This window comes from Siphateles boraxobius, unplaced genomic scaffold, assembly GCF_051911475.1.
Source record: "Siphateles boraxobius isolate OS27281-9 unplaced genomic scaffold, OSU_SipBor_1 65, whole genome shotgun sequence".
NCBI classification, from domain to species: Eukaryota; Metazoa; Chordata; class Actinopteri; order Cypriniformes; family Leuciscidae; genus Siphateles; species Siphateles boraxobius.
Window position 1 is genome coordinate 21308807 of NW_027509192.1, and position 21504 is coordinate 21330310.

At 36.7% G+C, this 21504-nt stretch overlaps 1 protein-coding gene across 2 annotated transcripts in view; it reads right to left on the bottom strand.

Moving 5' to 3' along the window:
- Positions 1–17592, bottom strand: part of clpxb (caseinolytic mitochondrial matrix peptidase chaperone subunit Xb) — a 33061-nt gene extending 15469 nt beyond the window's left edge. The window contains exons 1-8 of one of the 2 annotated variants that reach the window (XM_077211456.1): positions 17370–17592; positions 17021–17089; positions 15340–15494; positions 15135–15255; positions 11139–11290; positions 10732–10891; positions 2007–2048; positions 109–285 (exon numbers count right to left, since the gene is read on the bottom strand). In XM_077211456.1, coding sequence (XP_077067571.1) covers positions 109–285; positions 2007–2048; positions 10732–10891; positions 11139–11290; positions 15135–15255; positions 15340–15494; positions 17021–17075 — 862 coding nt within the window. In that variant the 5' untranslated portion in view covers positions 17076–17089; positions 17370–17592. Of the gene's footprint in view, positions 1–108; positions 286–2006; positions 2049–10731; positions 10892–11138; positions 11291–15134; positions 15256–15339; positions 15495–17020; positions 17093–17369 lie in introns of both variants that reach the window. The other variant, XM_077211455.1, reaches the window with a different exon arrangement.
- Positions 17593–21504: the final 3912 nt, after the last annotated feature.

Sequence of the window (21504 nt, forward strand, 5' to 3'; positions counted from 1 at the left end):
AAGAGGATATGCACCAATTATTGTTGTATTACCAATTATTGTTGTATTATTGTTGTAATTGTCCACAAGATGGTGCAATAAAGTGTTATTTGGAAACCCTGTGCTAACCTGATCCAGTAGGTCCCAGCAGCACAATATTGCTTTTCTCCAGTTTGATATCAGTGTGGGTGGAGTCAAGCACGTCCCCGCCCCTTTTGTCCTGAGGAGCTTGCTGATTGGTCTGCTGCTGAACCGATGCACCCAGGGCGTTGCCATGGGGACTGATGCCAGCGATCTGAAGCAGTTCTGAAAGAACAGCACTTCATCTCAATCCAGTAAAGCATGTGTAGTTTATTTCAACACAGAAAAGCAACACTACTCCACAGGAATTCTGCTGTCAACGCCTTTCCTGCCCAGAACTCCTGTGGGCTAAATCTCTCTAAAAATATGAAATAACCAAACACAGATGTGGCTGATATTTTGTTTCTTCAAAGTTCTACTTTTGGTCGAGTATGGAATGTGCTATTTTTTTGTGACAACATATGTAATTGTATTTTATGGAAGGGAAAAATGATAATTATTAACCACGGGAAAACTATTGCAAATATTTTAATTTAGAATCTATTTTTCACAAATAAGTCACTTTTATACCTGAGCTAACACATATCTTCATTTCTCAGGATCTAGGTTAGACTAGTTGTCACTATTACACAAACCCTAATGATGTCATCATCAGAATGGCCTAGTTTCCAGAGCGTGTCCAGTATGAGCCAGACTGGGAGCCCTCCTACTGGCCCAGCTCCATGCTGTAAATAATGTGTGACACCAGAATGTGCTGGCCAAGCTCAGACACTAACTAGATCATTGAGACACTTTATCCAACTTTATGTAGGTGAGCGATGAGCCCAAATGATCCTGAAGCGGCCAGTATCACAGATGGCTGATATGTGTACACAAACGTGGAGTCATGTTGTGTCTTATAATGTTTGTATAACAAACCAATACAAAAGGGTCACTCTGGAAAATCTAAGGCAGGGGTCTCCAACACGTCGCTTGCGAGCTACCAGTAGCTCGTGGCCTGATTGGAGATAGCTCAAGTTCGTTATTTCAAATGTAGGAAGCTCATAATTGAAGCGACGCACTAATTTTTTTCCAGGCGCAGCGAAATGATAAAATCCATTAAAACTTTGTCATTGTGGAGAGCGCAGTGCATGGTTGCATAGCAACGACAGACGCCACGGGAAAATCGGACCGAATTTTACTATTAATAATAAAAGATAAGCTAATGTGCATTGTAAACGTCAGTAATTTATCTTTTTTGACTCATTCTTTTCTATAAAAATGATTTAAAGGCTGAAATATGCAAGGTTTCTTTTTATAAATCTTTTTTTTGTCAAAACTTTATTTGAACTTGTACATGTTAGTAGATAACATGTCGCAAGACACTCCTTTAAAATCTGGCCATCACTTTTAATGTTGTTATTTTAATGTTTATGTAAACAAAAAGTGCATATTAATGCTAATTATATTTGATATTTGCTGGTTTTCGACATAAAACTTGTCAAACTGATTTTATTGTGTAGTATTAGTACTTTTTGATCAGGATTCTGTGATAACCGTGATCATATTATTCACTATATTCATGAAATGTAATTTTCATGCCATTTCATCTCTAGTTAAGATGCACTGTAAAATCAACTATAATTGTGTTTTTACAGTATAATATGCAAAGTACAATTTTCTATAAAAAAAATTAATCTCTAATTCTGTTCTTTTCTCTGATATTAAAGGGTGACATATATAGGCCTACAAAAACTCTTTTAGGTATAAAACAGTTTAGATAGTTGTTAATATGAGAGTTATGAGACATTATTTAAGGGATTTAAGCATTGTATTACATGAGTAGCTCTCGGCCACTATCTTTTTAAAAAAGTAGCTCTCAAATGAAAAAAGGTTGGAGACCCCGGATCTAAGGTGTTTCCTCTGATACGTTATTTTATGTAAAAGTGAAGTACATTATTACTTACTTGTAAACCGGTATTCATCTTCACGCCTTCTGATCTCTAATTCTACAAAGAGAAGGACAGTCAAATTACTAACACCACAAAACGAGTTGTGTAACAGTAACAGAAGGGGAAAGTTCAAAGTGTGGACGGCACAGAACAGCGGTTGTCAAACTTTTTTAAGAGCAACCCTTTTTTTTTTTTTATTGATGTGACCCATATATAGGCCTTTTCATTCAAACATGACCATTTTCATTCAAACAAGTCAAGCATTAGAATACTTGCATACAAACTGGGCCAAAGGCACATTTGACTTTATTCTCCTTTAAACCACTAGATGGCACAAAGATGCGGCTCTGCACTTTTCTTAACCGCTTTCGATGATGCTCTGGCTGATCCTTGATGCAAAGTTGATTCTGTACTGATTTGATCTTGCTATTAACACAAGGATGCTAATTAACCGGTTAACCGACAGCAAGACTTTTAACAAATTAATAGCCTACTATCGTTTGCTGCATGCTTAAAAAATCACCTACAAATATTTTGCTTTTTTTGAGAGAAAACAACACAAAACAGTTAAGTCACATATAAGTGGCATTTTATTGCATTAAGAAATAATACCGGTAAATAAATGTTTTAATGTAGGCCTACTACAAACATTATAAACACCATAAACTTAGTTATAGGCTATTTTAGTTCCCCTCACTCCATAATAAATCCTTCGAATGTAACGGTATTTAGAACAGAACAAGAATGAAAAGATATAAGTAGCCTAACTATAAACAAGCCAAAACAAAAGAATTTAAAGCAAAACTGAAAAACAAAAAATATTTCAAATAAATGCTTCTTGAACTTTCAATTCATCAAAGAATGAAAAAAAAAATGATTATGGTTTCCACAAAATAGTAAGCAGCACAACTGTTTTCAACATTGATGATGATGATAAATGTTTCTTGAGCAGCAACTCATCATATTGAAATTATTTCTGAAGGATCAGGTGACACTGAAGACTGGAGTAAAGATGCTGAAAATTCAGCTTTAATCACAGGAATAAATAAAAAATTTGAATATATTCAAATAGAAATAGTTGATTTAAAATGTTATTAGTATTTCACAATATTTCTGTTTTTACTGTATTTTAGATCAAAAAGATCCTGGCACGCATGCGTCTCATGTTTGTGTGAGTGTTTGGCTTTGGGGCCGTGCGCTCTCGTGTGTGTGTGTGTGTGTGTGTGTGTGTGTGTGTGTGTGTGTGTGTGTGTGTGTGTGTGTGTGTGTGTGTGTCTGGATCCGGACTCTTCTGTCTAATCTCGGTTTGGGTGTCGGGTTGTCCTTTGGGTTCTGACATCCATAATCCCTGCACTTCTGTCTTTCCTGTCTTGTTTTCTGTTTGGGCACATGGCACATGAGTGTATTCGTCTGCCATGTGCTCTTCTGTCCCGTGTGTTTTTGTGAGCACATGGCTTCTGTCGTGTTTGTTTGCGATATGCTCTTCTGTCTTTTTTTTTTTCTGTGTACCATGTGCTCTTCTGTCAATCTTTAGTCTTGGCCCCATCCCCCCTTGTTACCTGTTCATTGATTTATTTTCCCCACCTGTCATCCCTCGTTTCCTTCCCCATTTAATCTCCCTGTGTTTTCGGTCCTGAGCTGCTTCATTGTGGTTTTTACCCAGCTTAGGTGTTTTTCTGTCTGCCAGTGCCAGCCCCGGTGATTCCTGCTGTCTGCGTTTTTCCCCTACAGGGTGTTTTTTTGCACCTGACATAATCGTTCACACTAACTGATCATTTCAAATCAATATACTAAGAGTTTCTGCCGGTTTTATAAAGGTAAATCTAAGGCTTTTAAGACCTTTTTAAGACAAAGTTTTTTAAGGAATTTAAAAAGAAAATTTAAGGAAATAAATAAAACAAGGAAGGAAATAAAACAATACATCAATATGTTCTCTAAATGTAGCTTTCTTGGGAGAAACAATGAGTTTTAACAGATATCCATTATTTTTAAATAAATTTTACAAATTAGTAGCCTGAAAATTGTAGCCCCCAACCACTAGAATATTGAACTATCTTTTACTGTACCTTTTGATCACTGGAAAAAGTGATATTCTTTCTCAATATTTTTCTTGTTTTCCAGTGCAAATGTCTAAAGATTCTTAAAGGTGCAGTAAGCGATTTCTGAGAGAAACTGTTTATATTCGAAATCAACCCAAACAAACACACCCCTCCCTTCATTGCTCCGCCCCCAAAATACACAGACACACAATGCCTGAGTAGATCACACAAAGAGTGAAATGCAGGCAAAAAAAAAAATTCACGAAGATGACAAACGAATGTCAAAGAAGACCAAAAAATACACATCCAGTACACAAGAGTAACTACAAGCATGAGTTTGTTGTAAGTCACCAGCAGCACAGCAGCTCCAGACAAACAATGACACTCAAAACTGTCCTGTTACTAGAGCTAATATTACAACAACATCATTGGTTCAGTGAAACAGCAAAACCAATGTTACTCACATATGGAGCAGAAACAACGCAACCTCTGCGTCTGTTTTCAAGCCTTCGAGCAGTGATCAAGTGATCGAGCAGAACCTCTTCAAGAACGGCTGTTAACCCTCTGGGGTCGACCGTCACGCAGGCACGACGAGCTCGATTTTTTTCACATAGCAGAAAAATAGACTTAAAATACTCTATCATTTCTGGTCATACAGACTTAAGAAATATGAAAAAATAAACTGTTAAATGTCCATTTTTAGTGTGTCCACTTACAATCGAAACGAAACATGCTTTTGTAAAATAAAGAAAATAAACAGGGTGTGCTTTCTGCCTCTCCGTCTCGTTGAACTTTTTTTTTAGCACGTCTCTAAACTGAAACAAAACTCAGTGAATACTATTCACCCAGGCATGAGCAATATATCTTTATAATAATTAAAGTGTGTACTATAAATGATCTGATTCAAAACGAAAACAAATTTTCTCTGTTTAAGTAACTTGTATAAAACCAACAAGATGTCCAGTTTCTCAAACGCTTGCTCATTATTTTTAATTTGACCACGCCCGCAAAAGAGATTGATACGCAAATATCCACGAAGGAGCGCGAACGCGCTCATTACCTCAAAAACAAAGAACCAAACTTCATCAGTCCTCTGCTTTTCGTCGAGTTTGGAAGACACACTGAGAGCTTACATTGGATTTACATCAGAAGTAGAAGAACGCGATTTGAAGACAAGAAAGATTAAAGGTAAGAAATGTATTATGAATTATATTAGTTAGTTATATTGTTGCATAAACTTAGCATTACAGTTGAACTGTTGCTAGACTAAAATTTATGAAATCAACAGAAACATGTTGAAATATGAACTATAGCCTAGACAGGCAGGAAATGTATATACATGTCATACGACACAATGATGTTTTTATGTTTGGTAATAAAACACAGCATGATGCTAGTATCAGTGTTTACTTTAATATGGTGAATATTATAATTGTCCATTCGTTACAAACTGTGTTTGTAACGAATGGAAACATTTGAAGTAACATATCCATATATTTTTCTCTAGTGTATTGAAGTGTTAATTTTTAACGATTTATAGGCCACATGCTATAGGCTATTGTTATTATTATTTGGAATTAAAATCGCCCCACATCATCACATATCCTTTACCATATCTAGAGATTGGTATGGGGAACTTTCCATAAGATCATCTCTCAATGCAAATCAAACCAGCTATTAGGCTAACTGAAATAAAACCATGTCTATATGGTGAAGGCTGTGTGATTCTAAAGGCCAAGGAAATTTATCAGGATGCATAGTATCCCGGATCCATGAAATAACTGGCCTTTAAAAATAAAAATCTTCCTGCCTCTATGGGAATTTAACATAGAGGTGTCCAGACTTATGCACCCTGTATTTTAAGGAAGAACATTTAATAATTTGTGAACATTATTCATTCACATATGAATGAATTAAGCATTAAGATGCTTTAACATGGGTTTGTTCACTTACTCTAAGCACTGTGTGTGTGTGTGTGTGTGTGTGTGTGTGTGTGTGTGTGTGTGTGTAATATATATATATATATATATATATATATATATATATATATATACATACATAATTAAATCGCAATTTTAACCAGAAAAATCTACCATGTATGCCCAAAGTCGTGCAGCCATATATCAGCATGTTCACAGGTGTTTATTTTTATTTTTTTTATTTTTTTACAGGAACCTGATGCCAGTGACGATTTGATGAATCCTGCTCAGGACTTCAACATTCACAGGGGACTCTGTACATGAACATGGTAAAATGAAAAATCAAATACCTTGGAAATGACAGGTATGTACTATGTTTCAGGAATGACACAAAGGTGTGTGACTTTTCAAGCCTCTGTCTTTAGATCACTATTTACTAATGTGCTTTTTTGTCCTTTGTTGTGTATCTTTGGATTATGTTGTGTTGTAAATAAATCAAAACAATCTGAAAGCCATTATTTTTTAAATCTCCTCATTCTTTGTGCAAGGCTCCTCATAATGATAGGGCCTGATAGCACCTGATAGGGCCATTAGGGGAGGGTCTTTGTCTTTCTCAGGTGTAAAATGCATTCATATTAATGAGAGATTCACGCCCCTTCGCATAAAGCTTTCTCACACAAAACACGTCATTCAAATTTTAAAAGACTTTATTGTCTTATCTGAATGAGAAGTCAGATGATTTTCACATAGTTTTGGAGCAAATATTCTAGGCTACGTGATACAATTTTCAAAAGTGAAGAAATAATCAATATGTGTTTCATGACCTTATTTCAGTGACAATTCTTTTTAGTTTTTTCACAAATCACGCATAAACGTCATTATCTCACAAACTACAAACTTTTACCTACATGCTGCTGACATATTAGTGTAGCAGAGTTTGTGCTGAATACAGTGTAATAAGACTTTAGCCATGAAAATTTCACAAGTAACAGAAATAAGCACAAATGTCAGAGCATGTCAGAACACCTCCAGGACCCAGAAAACACATCAGACCCCAAAGGGGTTAAACGCCGTTTTACCCTTTAAGGCTATGTTTACACGGAAACGACCTGAAGAGAAAAACGCAAAAGTGGCGTTGAGTTATCACTTTTTATTCTGCGTTTAGACGGGCATTATGGGGGGGGGGGGGGGGGGGGTCTGCGTGCATATGGTAACACAAAAAGTGTGAAATTTGATGTAGTATGCACACCAGGCGGCTAAGTGGCAATGTGAAGCACTGCCACACAACAACACCAAGTCCGCACGCCAGCGTACAACCTTCCTTCAACTTCTCTCCCAAGTAATCAAAACATGGCGAAGTGAACAGCAAAGATTTGCGTTTTTACCCTTTAGATGAGAACGAGACGGTGGAGCGTTTTTAAAGGGGTGGTAAAACACATTTTTTCAAAGGCTTGATTGTATTTGTGGGGTGCACTGTAACATGTGTTCATGCTTCGTTTTTAAAAAAAATTCATTATTTTTCATATATTTTACCTTTATTCTACACTGCTCTGTCCCTCCTTGTAAAAACGGTCTGATGGTTTCTGGGTTTTATGAAGCCAGTCCCTCAAAAATACGCAATGGGCTCAGATTGGTTAGTTGGCCCAGTGTGTTGTGATGCGCTAACCGCCTAGTGCACGTTTTCCGGAAACGTCACGCCCCTTAACTTTACCGGTAGTTTGTGCTTTGGTGTATTATAAACAATGGCGTCAATAAAACCATACCAATTTGAGTCCTAATCGGACCCAGAGAATGTTAGTGAAGAGGATCGAGCAGAACCTGTTCAAGAACGGCTGTTAAACGACGTTTCAGTAAGGTTTGTTTTTTATTGTCTCATTACCTTTTAGATACGCTGTTATTTAATTGTACTAATTATTATAGTATTACAAAGAAATAAGCTTCATAAACAAGAATTTCATATAATCGTTCTAACAAATTATACTACAGTCCTCAAAGGGATTTTTTTGAGTAAAGACTGCGGATCTATAGTGATCGTTTCTGACTGTATGTCACCGTTACTTTTGTATTTTTAGAACGATTGTAGCCAAATATCTGTCGCCAGAACTATTAACCCAAAACGAACACAAAACATCGGATTTACTACAGTAGCCAAATCAAACAGAACAATGTTTAGCATGCCTGTAGATAAACAAGCGATAAACAATACATGAAAGCTCTAATCAAAGAATAATTTACTCTAATTCCAAGTTCGCTGTTGAGATTTAAAAAAAAAAATTGTAACGTTAGGTGTTTGTCGGATAACGTTAAGTATGAATGAGCATTTAACAAGCTGGTTTGCAGAGGCAAACAGCATTGTCATTTGTTTACTTCCTTGCTACAACGTACAATTAACAATACGAACTATTACAGGAAAACACATCGAAGACAAATAAATCATACCTACAGGTTGTGGCCTGTAAACAACAGCTTCTGTTCTTAAAGTTGGAACTGCTCCATCTTTCAGGACAAGCCGTTGTGCGAATCATGCATTGAACTTGCCAAGATTGTGGAAGCTTTCCTCCGTAAAATGTGCAGCACAGAGAGCGAGATTTGGGTAATAATTAACCATTGATCCCTAACTTCCGCGACCCTAGGAAGGCTGAACAAAGTGGACATGCTATCCGGGAACTGATGAAAATAACAGCGTTTCGACGACATTGCGGCGGCAACAACACTCCTATACCACAATAACTCTTCTCCAACGCAATATAAAATGGCCTCGCCCCCCTTATTTCGTATTCTCGGAGGAGGGGTTTATTGGGGTTTGCTGACGTCAGCAACCCTGGAGGAATGTCGTGTAGTCCAAAACCGGCTGTTTGCTATAGTCCTCAGAAATGGATTTCTTTAAAAGCAAATATCTCCGTTTGCTTTGAACTTTGAGCGCTGTAACTTGGCAGATGTTGTTTATGCTGAAACAGCAACATTACACACTAGCTAAAGTTAGAAAAGTTAAATCGTGTTTCACCACCCCTTTACGATTTCCACTCTGGAGGGTGGTTTCACTTTTTTGCGTTTTTAAGCCCCAAAATGCCATCGCCGTGTAAACGAAAGGCACATATGATAAAATATTTTTACGTTTTCTCCCGCGAGCGTTCTCGTGTAAACAGGGCCTAAGTCTCTCTAGCGCTGGAAAGCTTTGCTAATATTAATGTGGGTCCTAAAGCTTTTTCCTGATCATAACCCTTATTTTCAGTGATATTCCTCTGGGATTTTCTCTTTTGTAATGTCTCTCAGCCATCTCTCTTTCAACAGTCTAGAATCTCCCTCTTGCTCACTCTCTCTCCTCCCCCATCATGAGTGACACACCCCCTACTGTTGATTGGCTCACTCTCTCTCCTCCCCCATCATGAGTGACACACCCCCTACTGTTGATTGGCTCACTCTCTCTCCTCCCCCATCATGAGTGACACACCCCCTATACTGTTGATTGGCTCACTCTCTATCCTCCCCCATCATGAGTGACACGCCCCTCTACTGCTGATTGGCTCACTCTCTCTCTCCTCCCCCATCATGAGTGACACGCCCCCTACTGCTGATTGGCTCACTCTCTATCCTCCCCCATCATGAGTGACACGCCCCTCTACTGCTGATTGGCTCACTCTCTCTCTCCTACCCCATCATGAGTGACACGCCCCCTACTGCTGATTGGCTCACTCTCTCTCTCCTCCCCCATCATGAGTGACACGCCCCCTACTGCTGATTGGCTCACTCTCTATCCTCCCCCATCATGAGTGACACGCCCCTCTACTGCTGATTGGCTCACTCTCTCTCTCCTACCCCATCATGAGTGACACGCCCCCTACTGCTGATTGGCTACACGTTTGTTGTAGTGCTCGGTTCGACAACTTTTCAACAGCGTTTTTGAAAAATCGCTTACTGCACCTTTAACTGTTCAAAAACGAGTAATTGTAATGAGTTTAGCTCCAGACGATTAATGACACTCAAAACAGCCCTGACCTCTCAGCCATCTCTCTCTCTCTCTCTCTCTCTCTCTCTCTCTCTACAGTCTTTCTTCTCTCTCTCCTCCCCCATCATGGGTGGATACACGTCTCACTGCTGATTGACTACAAGTGTGTTGTGCTGTTCGGTCTGATCCACTTTCAACAGCATTTCTCAGAAATCGCTTACTGCAACTTTAAATCAAGATACATTTACTTGAGATGCAAAATGACAGAAAATATAGTCTTGTTTTCTGTGATCAAACTGAAGCAAGTTTATGATTAAAACCATTACAATATTGGCTCAGAAAAATCAACTTAATTCAAAGGGAAGTTTTCACAACTCTTTGACAGATATTTGTTCTTGTTTTAATCACAAACTCACTTAATTTTGCTGCATTTTTCAAGACTTCATTTTACATTTGTATCTGAAATAATCTCAAGTAAATGTATCAAAGACATTTGCATTAAAAAACAGAACAACAATACTGAGGAAGATATTATTTTTTTGCAGTGCATGCAACATTTAATTCCATGACTTAATTAATTGAAGACTTCCTGCTCTGGTTTAAGACACTTTTAAGACCTTAATTTGAGTAGGGTTGAATTAAGACATTTTAAGACCAGTACCAGTACCCTGTCAAAAGACTAAAATTAGTGATAGCAGTTTACAGTAAGTTTCAATTTGTTAACATTAGTCAATGCATTCGATATCATAAGCAATGAATAACAATTTTGACAGCATTTTAGCAGCATTTATATATTGATTTTATGAATAAATGCTATATCATGATAAAATACAAACCTCTGGGAGAGAGGGAACTCTGTTTCTCTGTTTCCGCTTGCTGTCGGCCCGCTGCTGGGAGGTTGTTGCTGATCCGTTTGTAATGATTATAGACGGCAACTGACAACACTTTCTTGGCATACGACTGGCCAACAACAAATTTGTCAAGGTAGGCATAAATCTAAAGACGTTGAGACAAAAGAAGCCCATGTCAGATTTGTTTACTGCCTTTCCAAGCTTACATTTCCGAGCTTGGGAAAGGCGCTATATAAATTAAACATATTATTATTATTACAATTCTAAGAACTGCTGTCACAGTATTGGCTTTTAGACCTTTACTTTCAAAAAGTTGATTTAATTACAAAAAAGATTAACTAAGTTGATGCAATAATAATAACAACACTGTGTATAGTGTGTTGGAATCGTACCTTTTTAGGAGGCGGAGGGGGTTTCTGAGCAAATGCAAATTTAACATTCTCAGAGCTCTCTGCCTCCTTATTCAAACCTTTCTTGGAGTCAGTCTCAGACAGAACCACAAAGAAATGATGGCACTTTTCACATTTCACAAACCGTGTGGAGGCTGTATGGAGTAAAGACAAGACAGGTATTCAGTTAATGAAAAACACAAGTGATTAGCATAGACATGAATACTAGGGTCCGCTTGGAAATATGTGCATTCTTTATAACAGTTTGAGCAGTAAAAGGGTTAGTTCACTAGCCTGGTCCCACCAGACTCTCGTACATTTCATTTGTACATAGCATCTGGCACCGCTCCAGTGACAAGAGTTAACTTCCTTGTAGGCGGGTACTCTATTGAAGTCTAAAACTATTGGATCTGCCCAGAGTCACTCTGGATCTGCCATAACCAATTGCTAACGTTTGGTCGTGAGGTATGCCTAGCGTTCGCCTTAGCCAACTCATTCACCACTAATGGAGCCAGCTGGAAAATCAAACTTTTCCCGAACTCCGTGGGGAGGAGGGCCACAACATCATGGCCACCAACAAAACTAAGCAAAGATTGTTCTTGCTCCGGCTTTAACTTTCTTGGTATTCGGCAGCGTTGCCACAACGGACCAAATGGCTTCGCTCGCATCTTTCTCCGCTGCCATTAAAGAACTACAACTCAAAATAACGCATGACATCAACGTCATTGTTCTCAGCCACTCCCTCTGTTCACTGATTGGCCCGGTAAAAAATTGATCGGAGAAAACCAAAGACTACAGCACAATCCCAGACCTAGTACTAAAGGAAAATGAAAATTGAGCCGAAGTACGTAGGAGGGCGGAGCCAGGCTATTAGTTCACCCTCATGTCGTTCAAAACTTGTACGATTTTCTTTCATCTTCAGAACAATAATTAAGATATTTTTAATTAAATCGGAGAGCTTTCTGTCCTTCCATTGACAGCTACGCAACTACCAATTTGACGCTTTAAAAAAAATGCATAAAGAGATCGTAAAACTGATCCATATGAATTGAGTGGTTTATTCCACATTTTATACAATGAACAGGTTTATTTGTGGCTGTTATTCTCATACAAACATTCATCAACTCACACATCAGTTGTGCGAAACAGAAGCTCAAAGTATGTTCGCTTGACGAGTGAGAACCAATGAGGTTCATTCTCGAGTTACAGATCACGTTTGAGTTTCAGCAAGAACCAATGAGGTTCATTCTCGAGTTACAGATCACGTTTGAGTTTCAGCAAGAACCAATGAGGTTCATTCTCAAGTTACAGATCACGTTTGAGTTTCAGCAAGAACCAATGAGGTTCATTGTCATGTTACGCATCATGTTTGAGCTTCAGCAAGAACCAATGAGGTTCATTCTCATGTTAAGCAGCACGTTTGAGCTTCAGCAAGAACCAATGAGGTTCATTCTCATGTTACACAGCACGTTTGAGCTTCAGCAAGAACCAATGAGGTTCATTGTCATGTTACGCATCATGTTTGAGCTTCAGCAAGAACCAATGAGGTTCATTCTCGTGTTACGCATCACGTTTGAGTTTCTGCAAGAACCAATGAGGTTCATTCGCATGTTACGCATCACATTTGAACTTCAGCAAGAACCAATGAGGTTCATTCTCATGTTACGCAGCACGTTTGAGTTTCTGCAAGAACCAATGAGGTTTATTCTCATGTTACGCATCATGTTTGAGTTTCATCAAGAACCAATGAGGTTCATTCTCATGTTACGCATCATGTTTGAACTTCAGCAAGACCCAATGACGTTCATTCTCATGTTACGCATCACCTTTGAGTTTCAGCAAGACCCAATGAGTTTCATTCTCATGTTACGCATCATGTTTGAGCTTCAGCAAGAACTAATGAGGTTCATTCACATGTTACGCAGCACGTTTGAGTTTCTGCAAGAACCAATGAGGTTCATTCTCGTTTTACACATCACGTTTGAGCTTCAGCAAGAGGTTTTTTCTCACGCTTCATGCATGCTTGTTTGAACTCCTGTTTAGGTTCACTGATCAGTGTTTTTATGTGGATAAAAGCCTAAATTCAATCAGTTCATCATAAAAAGTGATCGTCTCTTCATAAAATTTGGACTAAACCGCTCAATTCATATGGATTAGATTTACGATCTCTTTATAAACTTTTTGAGGCATCAAAGTTTCAGATGTGTAGCTGTCAATGGAGGGATAGAAATCTCATTAAAAAGATCTTCATTTGGGATCCGCAGGTGAAAAAAAGTCTCACGGGTTTGGAATGATATGAGGGCGAGTAAATAATGATAGAATCTTCATTTTTAGGTGAAGTAACACTTTAATATCATATATCATATAATAATTTATACTGTATATACCATTGGTTTTCAATTGGCTTTGCTTCAGGACCCAGATTTTACTTTTGGCATCATGTGGAGATAAAACACATTATGTTTTACAAAAAATAAACAAAACATCCAGGTCAATGATGCGACGCTTATTCTTTTTCCAATCTATTCATTTATTAAAAGACAAATTTTGCATTTGAATTGCATTTTTAACAACTTGAATGCATATATTCTATATTGGACAATGGATATTCTGTACATTGTAAAATTCTGGACAATGTAAATTCTACATTTTTATATTTTATTTTAGGAATAATGTTGATAATGTGACGGTGGTACAACTGTCTTGAAGTCACAATGATGAAAAAATAAGTAGTTAGTTAATACTTCTTTCACATGTACAGCCAATACTGGTGAATGACCGTTAAGAGATCATGTGTGAACAGCACCTTTTCAAAAAATACCAGTAAACCAGTTCTGGTAATTTCCCAGTTTGAGAAGTTGTAACATTACCAGTTAATTACCGGTATGATGCCGAGTGTGAACAAAGAATGAAGATTATTGGTATGAGCAAGTACAAGGTCAAAACGCACTGACGTAGGAAGTCTGCTTTGGGACAATAATACAGCTCAGTCCAAGCTGTTTATGGTAAGTTCCACTGATTTTAGTTGTGTTTCTATGTGAACTAGCTGAAGGGGGAGGATTTACAATCCTCTTTTTGTATTATATACAGTTATGAATTGGAAATCTTAGTTTTCATAAAACCGCTGTATCTATTCTGATATTTATGTTACAGGCAATGTCTGTATTTGGTATCTGAGATGTGACTAAGGATCTAACCCATGTCAGGAATGCAGTAACAGTGTTTACTCATTTATCCCAGATTACAGAGAATAAATATGTACTTGTTTTGTAATTTGATTAATTCGGTTGTATGAGCAAATTAATTAAAGTTATATTTTTTTAGAACGAGAATTGTCAGTTTGAACTTCATTCTGCTCTTTTCATGATTGCTATATGAGACATGTAAAGACAACTGTGTCTATAAGGTGGTCATGAAGGTCAATAACACATTACATGTATTCATAAACACATGAATACTTAGCATGTGCAATTCTTTTAAGGGTTTATATCCACCATTGGTCACTATATGTTAAATTATGACAGTGAATCATGTGTAGAAGTTTATATCAGTGCTCTGTGTGGATGTAGATTTCATGTTCTGTTCCAGTGAAGTCCTAACTCAGCCTTGAAGGGAAACATATTCCCAATGTTTTATCTAATTGTGTATGCGGGTGTTGTTTATTATTATTAGACTCACATTACCATTATAGTTATAATAGAAAATGTTATTACTTTTTACTTCATAGTTACACGACATTCAATTTTCTTAAAAATGACGTTCATATTTTTACAAAATAATTTAAAACCAACAAACAGATATTTCTAGAACATGGCACATTTGTTTTAAACTAGATTTCTCATTCCTTTTAACATACTTTTCTTACTTCATTGATCTGCCCTTAAAATGGCAACACTGCAATGAACAATTGAAAAGAAATTGAATGCTAATATGTAATCTAGTACTTTATTTATATGGTTATAATTAAAACATAATGCACATCAAATACTCGATACTTACACACTAAAGTCTCCACATGTGTACAAGGATCTCCACATTTGGGACACCTCAGCTGACTGCCACCCTTCCCTGCACCCCCACCGCCTGACGCCCGCTTTCCACCCGCCTCAGTTACGCCCTTCTGGAAACAGCATCAGTAGCTATGAAGACTTTACACATCCAACAAACATTCACGTAAATGTAGAAAACTTGATGAGATGATGACCTTTCCGCCGTCGCCATCTCTGGGTGAGCTTTCCTTAGAGGCGAAACACACTGCGGTTCGTGAAAACCATCGGTTGAGCACGGACAGAGGGAGATGAACTTCATCACACACTGGTCTAGTGAGGCTGAAGAGCTGAACATGAGAACGAGAGAAACCTGCAACCAAAACATACACAAGACACCAAATAGTTAAATCAGTTCGATTACACTTGATGGTATTATCTGTTATAGAGTTTGCCACTAAAAATACAACCACTTGTAAAAGAAGTGTGCTTAAAATGTATTGAGTGTGTACTTGTAGAGTACTTCTAAATTTAAAAGTATATTTACTTTTTTACAGATAATAATAATAATAATGACATAAAAGGTCACTTAAGTGTAGTGAAGAGAGTACTTTCATGACTGTGTTTCTTAACACACTTTAGTCCTTTAAAAAGTGCACTTTATAATGTCAAATTAATACTTTTACTTTACAATATATTTTAAATCATGGTTACACTACTTTAACCATATTTTAAAGAAAATAACAGTATTATGAAAATATATATATAGATATTTCAATCTTAAGTGGGTCAAAAACCCCTGTGTAGTTACAATTTAGTTTCAATTTAGTTTTACGTTTAGTTCACACATTGTATGTTATTTTCAAAACAAGTACTCTTTTTTTAAAGTATGCTTAAGTGTATTTCTATTTTACACGGAGTACCACTGGTTTAAACAACTTTGTAATATCGTGTACTTTTATGTTATTGATGCTACAACCATCACCTCAGACACAGACAAATGTCATAAAAACATAACAATCGTGAAAACAACAAACACAAAATCAATAAAATTAGACCCTATTAAGAAACACTAATAATACTGTGATGTAAACATTAGTCGTAATGAATGTATGAAAGAATAATAATACACTGTCTGATGATTTATCTTGTGTTGGCTGCTTCAAAATGTAGAGTTGCCCATCTAGACATCGTTGTGGATATCACAGACAACTTTAGAGCATGCCAATGATTGAATGACTGAATGTTCAAGCATGTAAAGCACATACTGATATTTAAATGTTCAAATTGAATAATTAAGCATGTCAGTGATATTCAAATGTTTGTATTGAATATTTGAGTGCAACTATGGTGCAAAATGTTAGAATGTGATAATGCTCAAAAATACTTTGAATTGAATGATGGAGCGCAGTAATGCCCCAAAATACCATGATCCGATGCTGCATATGTTTGGCAAAATGCTTTTAACTGAACATTAACATTACAACAATTAATTATTAATTGTTAAACAATTATTATGCAAACATCATTGCAAATGGTCTCTTATACACACACACACACACACACACACACACACTCTCTCTCTCTCTCTCTCTCTCTCTCTCTCTCTCTCTCTCTCTCTCTCTTAATCATATATTAAACTGGCGATTTTATGTTAGCAAAAATGCTGGCTAGGTAGGCAGCTCACAGGATTTTGACTATCTATGTCAAGTAAACACATGACGTCCCTAGAACATGGTTATTTTTTAAGTTTTGTTTTGTACAACCATACTTTCCATGCAGAGGTTGTTGTTTTTTAAACACATCTGGGAACTAAATAGTGTTAGTCGGGCTTCAGAGCCAAAGATAAATGTACTTTAACAGTTATTTTGTTTTTGATTTAGTGTGTGGTTGACTCACCTTTATGAACTGACTTTATAATCACCCTCGCTGCAGGTCTGCATGAACAGGACATATTTAAAAGCAGATCTGCTGAGAAAAATAATAAGAGTGCAAATTAAATAACGTTACACACATAGGTTACAATATTATTTATATAACTTACTTCCACAAATAAAGTAGTGGCAAAGTGCTGTCAGATATAATTATCAATCATTACAAGGCCTAAAACTACACGACGTGTAATATATTTTATTAAATGAAAAGTATACATCAACAGGTATAGCGTTAATGAAAGCAGTAATAAGACAGTACAGTGCTCCACTACACACGCGCTAACGTTACTGGGAATGACGGCAGACATACTTACTGGAACTCACTGTCCGAGTTTCCTCTAAACACGATTTCTCTTTCACTACTCGAATCTGACACTAGGATCTGAACAGAATAAAAGGTTTCAGAGGTTTCATGCCAATGTCAGTCTCTGCGGGTCACATAAAAGATGTTAGATGAAGTTTGGTGTTGATCAGTGTGATATAACCTCTGCTGTCATGAAGTGTGTCAGCGTTACGTACATAGCCAGATAGAGGTCTGTTTGGGTCACGTGATCGCCAAGGGGCGGAGCCCTGCGTCTGGCTGTTTCCTGTGAGGCATAAAGTTCATAAACTTCCTCCAGGTGGCGCTTGAGAAACACCAATCCTCCTTTGAGACGCATTAAAATATTTTAAACAAAAAACCAAAATTAAAACAATCACATGTTTTGCTATTATTAATATTTTAACGTTTTAAAATCGTTTAGATAACTTTTAAGGGATTTTTATTTATTTGATAAAGAAATGCGAATCCACAGTCTCTGCGAAGTGTTTTTTTAAATGTAATCACAAACAATCCTGATTAGTTCATTGCGATCAGCGCTGAGAAAAGTAATAGGCGCGAAGTGACAGCGCTGTTTATTTCACACCTGAATACATTTATAATGAAATACTTCTTATAATGATGGGAAATTAACGATGAAAAAAGCACAAAAGTCATACAAAATGACAAAACTTTATTAAAAACATATTTGGCATGCAAAATACAAACAGAAATCATCAATAACAATTGCATTCCCACATCTCAGAAAAAAACAACAGTGAAAGGTCATATTTGTAACACAAATATGATCTTAATCTATGGCTTATTCTCCAGTTACATTTTGTTGTGCTTAACTTTATAAAGTTATTAAACAAAAATAATAATAAAAAAAACTGGCTTATTGCTGTCATTAAAAATAACGTGATTGTAATAAAAACGTTTTTTTTTTTAAAGTGTACTGTAAAAGTGAAAAGCTTATAGTGGATTCTATGCATTGTCATCTAAAGTTACATCATAGGCCTAATTTAATTTTGAAACAGTTCACACATGCATGATTAAACATGATCTGAGATTTAATAAATGACTTCGTTAGAAATTCAAATTATTTGAATTTATATTTAATTTTTAACAATAATATGGGATTTCCTTCAGCAAGTTTCAGACAATTTTACAATCTTAACCCACTGCTGCTCATGTTTTTATGCACTATTATGGTTCTAAATCAGAGGTGGGTAGTAAGGAAACATTTACTTCGTTATATTTACTTGAGTATTTTTTTGGAGAAATTGTAAGAGTAGATTTAAAGGGATAGTTCACCCAAAAATTATAATTCAGTCAGTAATTACTCTCCCTCATGTTGTTCAACCCCGTAAGACCTTCGTTCATCTTCGGAACACGAATTATGATATGTTTTATGAAATCTGAGAGCTGGATCACTCCTCCATAGGCTTCTTGAGGGATTGAACTTGCCGGCCTCAAAAACTTATTAAAGACATCGTTAAAATAGTCCAAGTGACTACAGTGGCTCAATCTTAAGTTTATCAAGCGACGAGAATACATTTTATAACGACTTTATTTCAACTATTCATGTCCTTCTCTGTGGGCCTCGAGTCAGTTCACTAGTGTAAAAGCGTAAGCTTCTGTTGTTGTACGTCACACGCATCACCCACATGACCAGCGTCGGCCAATAGTGAGGCTACGTGTGACGTATCTCTACGCTATTACACTAAGTTAGCTGACTAGAGGCCCACAGAGAAGGAAATGTATAGTTGAAATAAAGTCGTTATTTTTGTTTGTTTTTGCGCAAAAAAAGTATTCTCGTCGCTTGATAAACTTAAGATTGAGTCACTGTAGTCACTTGGACTATTTTAACAATGTCTTTAATAACTTTTCGGGGCTGGCAAGTTTCAATCCTTTAGAAGCCTATGGAGGAGTGATCAGGCTTTCAGATTTCATCAAAAATATCTTAATTCGTGTTCCGAAGATAAACGAAGGTCTTACGAGGTTGGAACAACATGAGGGAGAGTAAAGACTGACAGAATTTTCATTTTTGGGTGAACTATCCCTTTAAATGTGGGTACTTCGTCAGTCTAAACGGTTCGCAAATCAGTTTGAATGGTCTGTTCAGTTTCCTGCACGCACTCACTGAAGCGCTTTCAATTCACACTCGACTCGGATTTAAGAACATCAAGAGCGTTGGATGAAGTGGCTGTGGCGTGGACCTACAGTCTAGTGGAAGCAAATCTGCAAAATGCAAATGCATCATATCTTTGCCAGCGATCCAGATATTTATTAGTTGAACATTTTCGTATGATGTCTGTGAATGAATGATTCCACAGGACAATACATTCGATTTCATTTTATTCAGGTAATACATTTTACAACCAAACTGATTTTTACGCCACGATAGTACTACCAGTACAAAGTATGACATTATCCGTTTTTTGGACATACACGTTAATTTTTAGGCTACATTAAGCTACCATTGTCGAACTTAATGTAGCCTAAAAATGAATGTGTATGCGCACTAAACACATATTACTGCGGGATGGTGGGTTTTCATTTCATAAACTGTGGACACAGTTTATGAAATGAACACCCACCATCCCGCGGTAATATGTGGGTATTACGCATGCACAGTGGCGTGCGAACTCGACTTGAAAAATGCCTTTGCCTGCCTTAAGGCACAGTTAACCAGTTTTAAACATGCTTGCAGAATATACATTAGATTACATTTTGGAGAACAGACAGAAGAAGCTCCGTCGATGTACATTTAATCGTTGTTTGTGATGTTCAGTAGCGGTCATGAGCGCGAGCACGTGAAGAGTTTTAACTCTTTCTTCTCTTTGTCAATGGTTCCCTTTACATGCCTTTGAATGCAAAACTCTGCAGAGTCACTTTATTTCGACATTGTCTAATAATCCAAATGTAGTTGTATAAGTTACTATTATACAAACCAAAGGACAGGCAATGGTTTTCGGGCTACAGATGGCAGAAATAACGCTCGTCTATTCTGTTTTTGTTGCAAAGATAGCTAATCTAATTATGATAAAACTAGTAATTTAAATTAAACATATCTAAATAATATCATGTGTTATAATCCATTTTGTTAACCATTTTTGAGCATCAACCTGAAAATGACATTTTCAACTTAAACTGTAGTAAATCTTCATTGCTTTGGAGCATAGACGAAGTTTAGTCTCTTTTTTAAGGCAGATTTTTACTATGTTATGAAAAATGCACAAAAAAAAAAAAAAATTTAAATATATATTTTCCAAAACATGTTTTACTTCAAAACCGGGAGAAAATCAAAGCCATAAAACTAAACAGGCTGTGTTCCAAATCTGTGGTTGAGATCTCAGAAAATGAGCTTTCAGTAAGATTTTGTTGGGCGCAGTACCAAATGCTTTCACTAAATGAAATTCGTTTTCCATTCTTTCAAATGCACTTCTAATCTTTTCAAATCATGTCGATTTTGTGTGCGTGTGTGTGTGTTCACATAGCAAGTGCCAAACCATTAGCCTTCTGAAGAAGTAAAAATTATAAAAAAACAAAACGTAAAATTGTTCGGTCAAAAATAACTGAAGAGCACATTTGTTAAGTCTTCTTATGACAGTGGCACTAGTTCCCTAGTATTTAGTCCATTGATTTTTGATAATAGCAATCACTGTAGTAACTATGGTATTGTAGCGAAAACACACAATGATTTTGCGAAAGGGGTACTAGAGATTTTTTTGATAAAGTATGGCAGATGTAATGTTCGTCTGGCTCATGAATAAATAAATACTATAAAATGATAAAGCTGAAATAATAAAGCTAACTGAAGTGTTTGCCATTTTCATTTAGGCTGCATATCAGTTTCCATATAATCCAAATAAATCCATGCACAGCTACAAATGAGATGTAACAAAAATAAGTGTTTCCCTTGACTGCAAAAAATAACCTTTCATGCTAAATACATTCTACACATGGGTCCCTTTTCATAAAAGCAAAGGAGCAAACACATTTCATTTTACACAGATGAAATCCAGTCATTTCAATTGAATTTTTCCTAAGGACAAAACATTTCCCCACACAGATTTCACATGGGAAGTTGTGATGTAACTCAGGGTTCGTGTGTGGGTGATGGAAGGAGACTCGGGGTCGGCAAG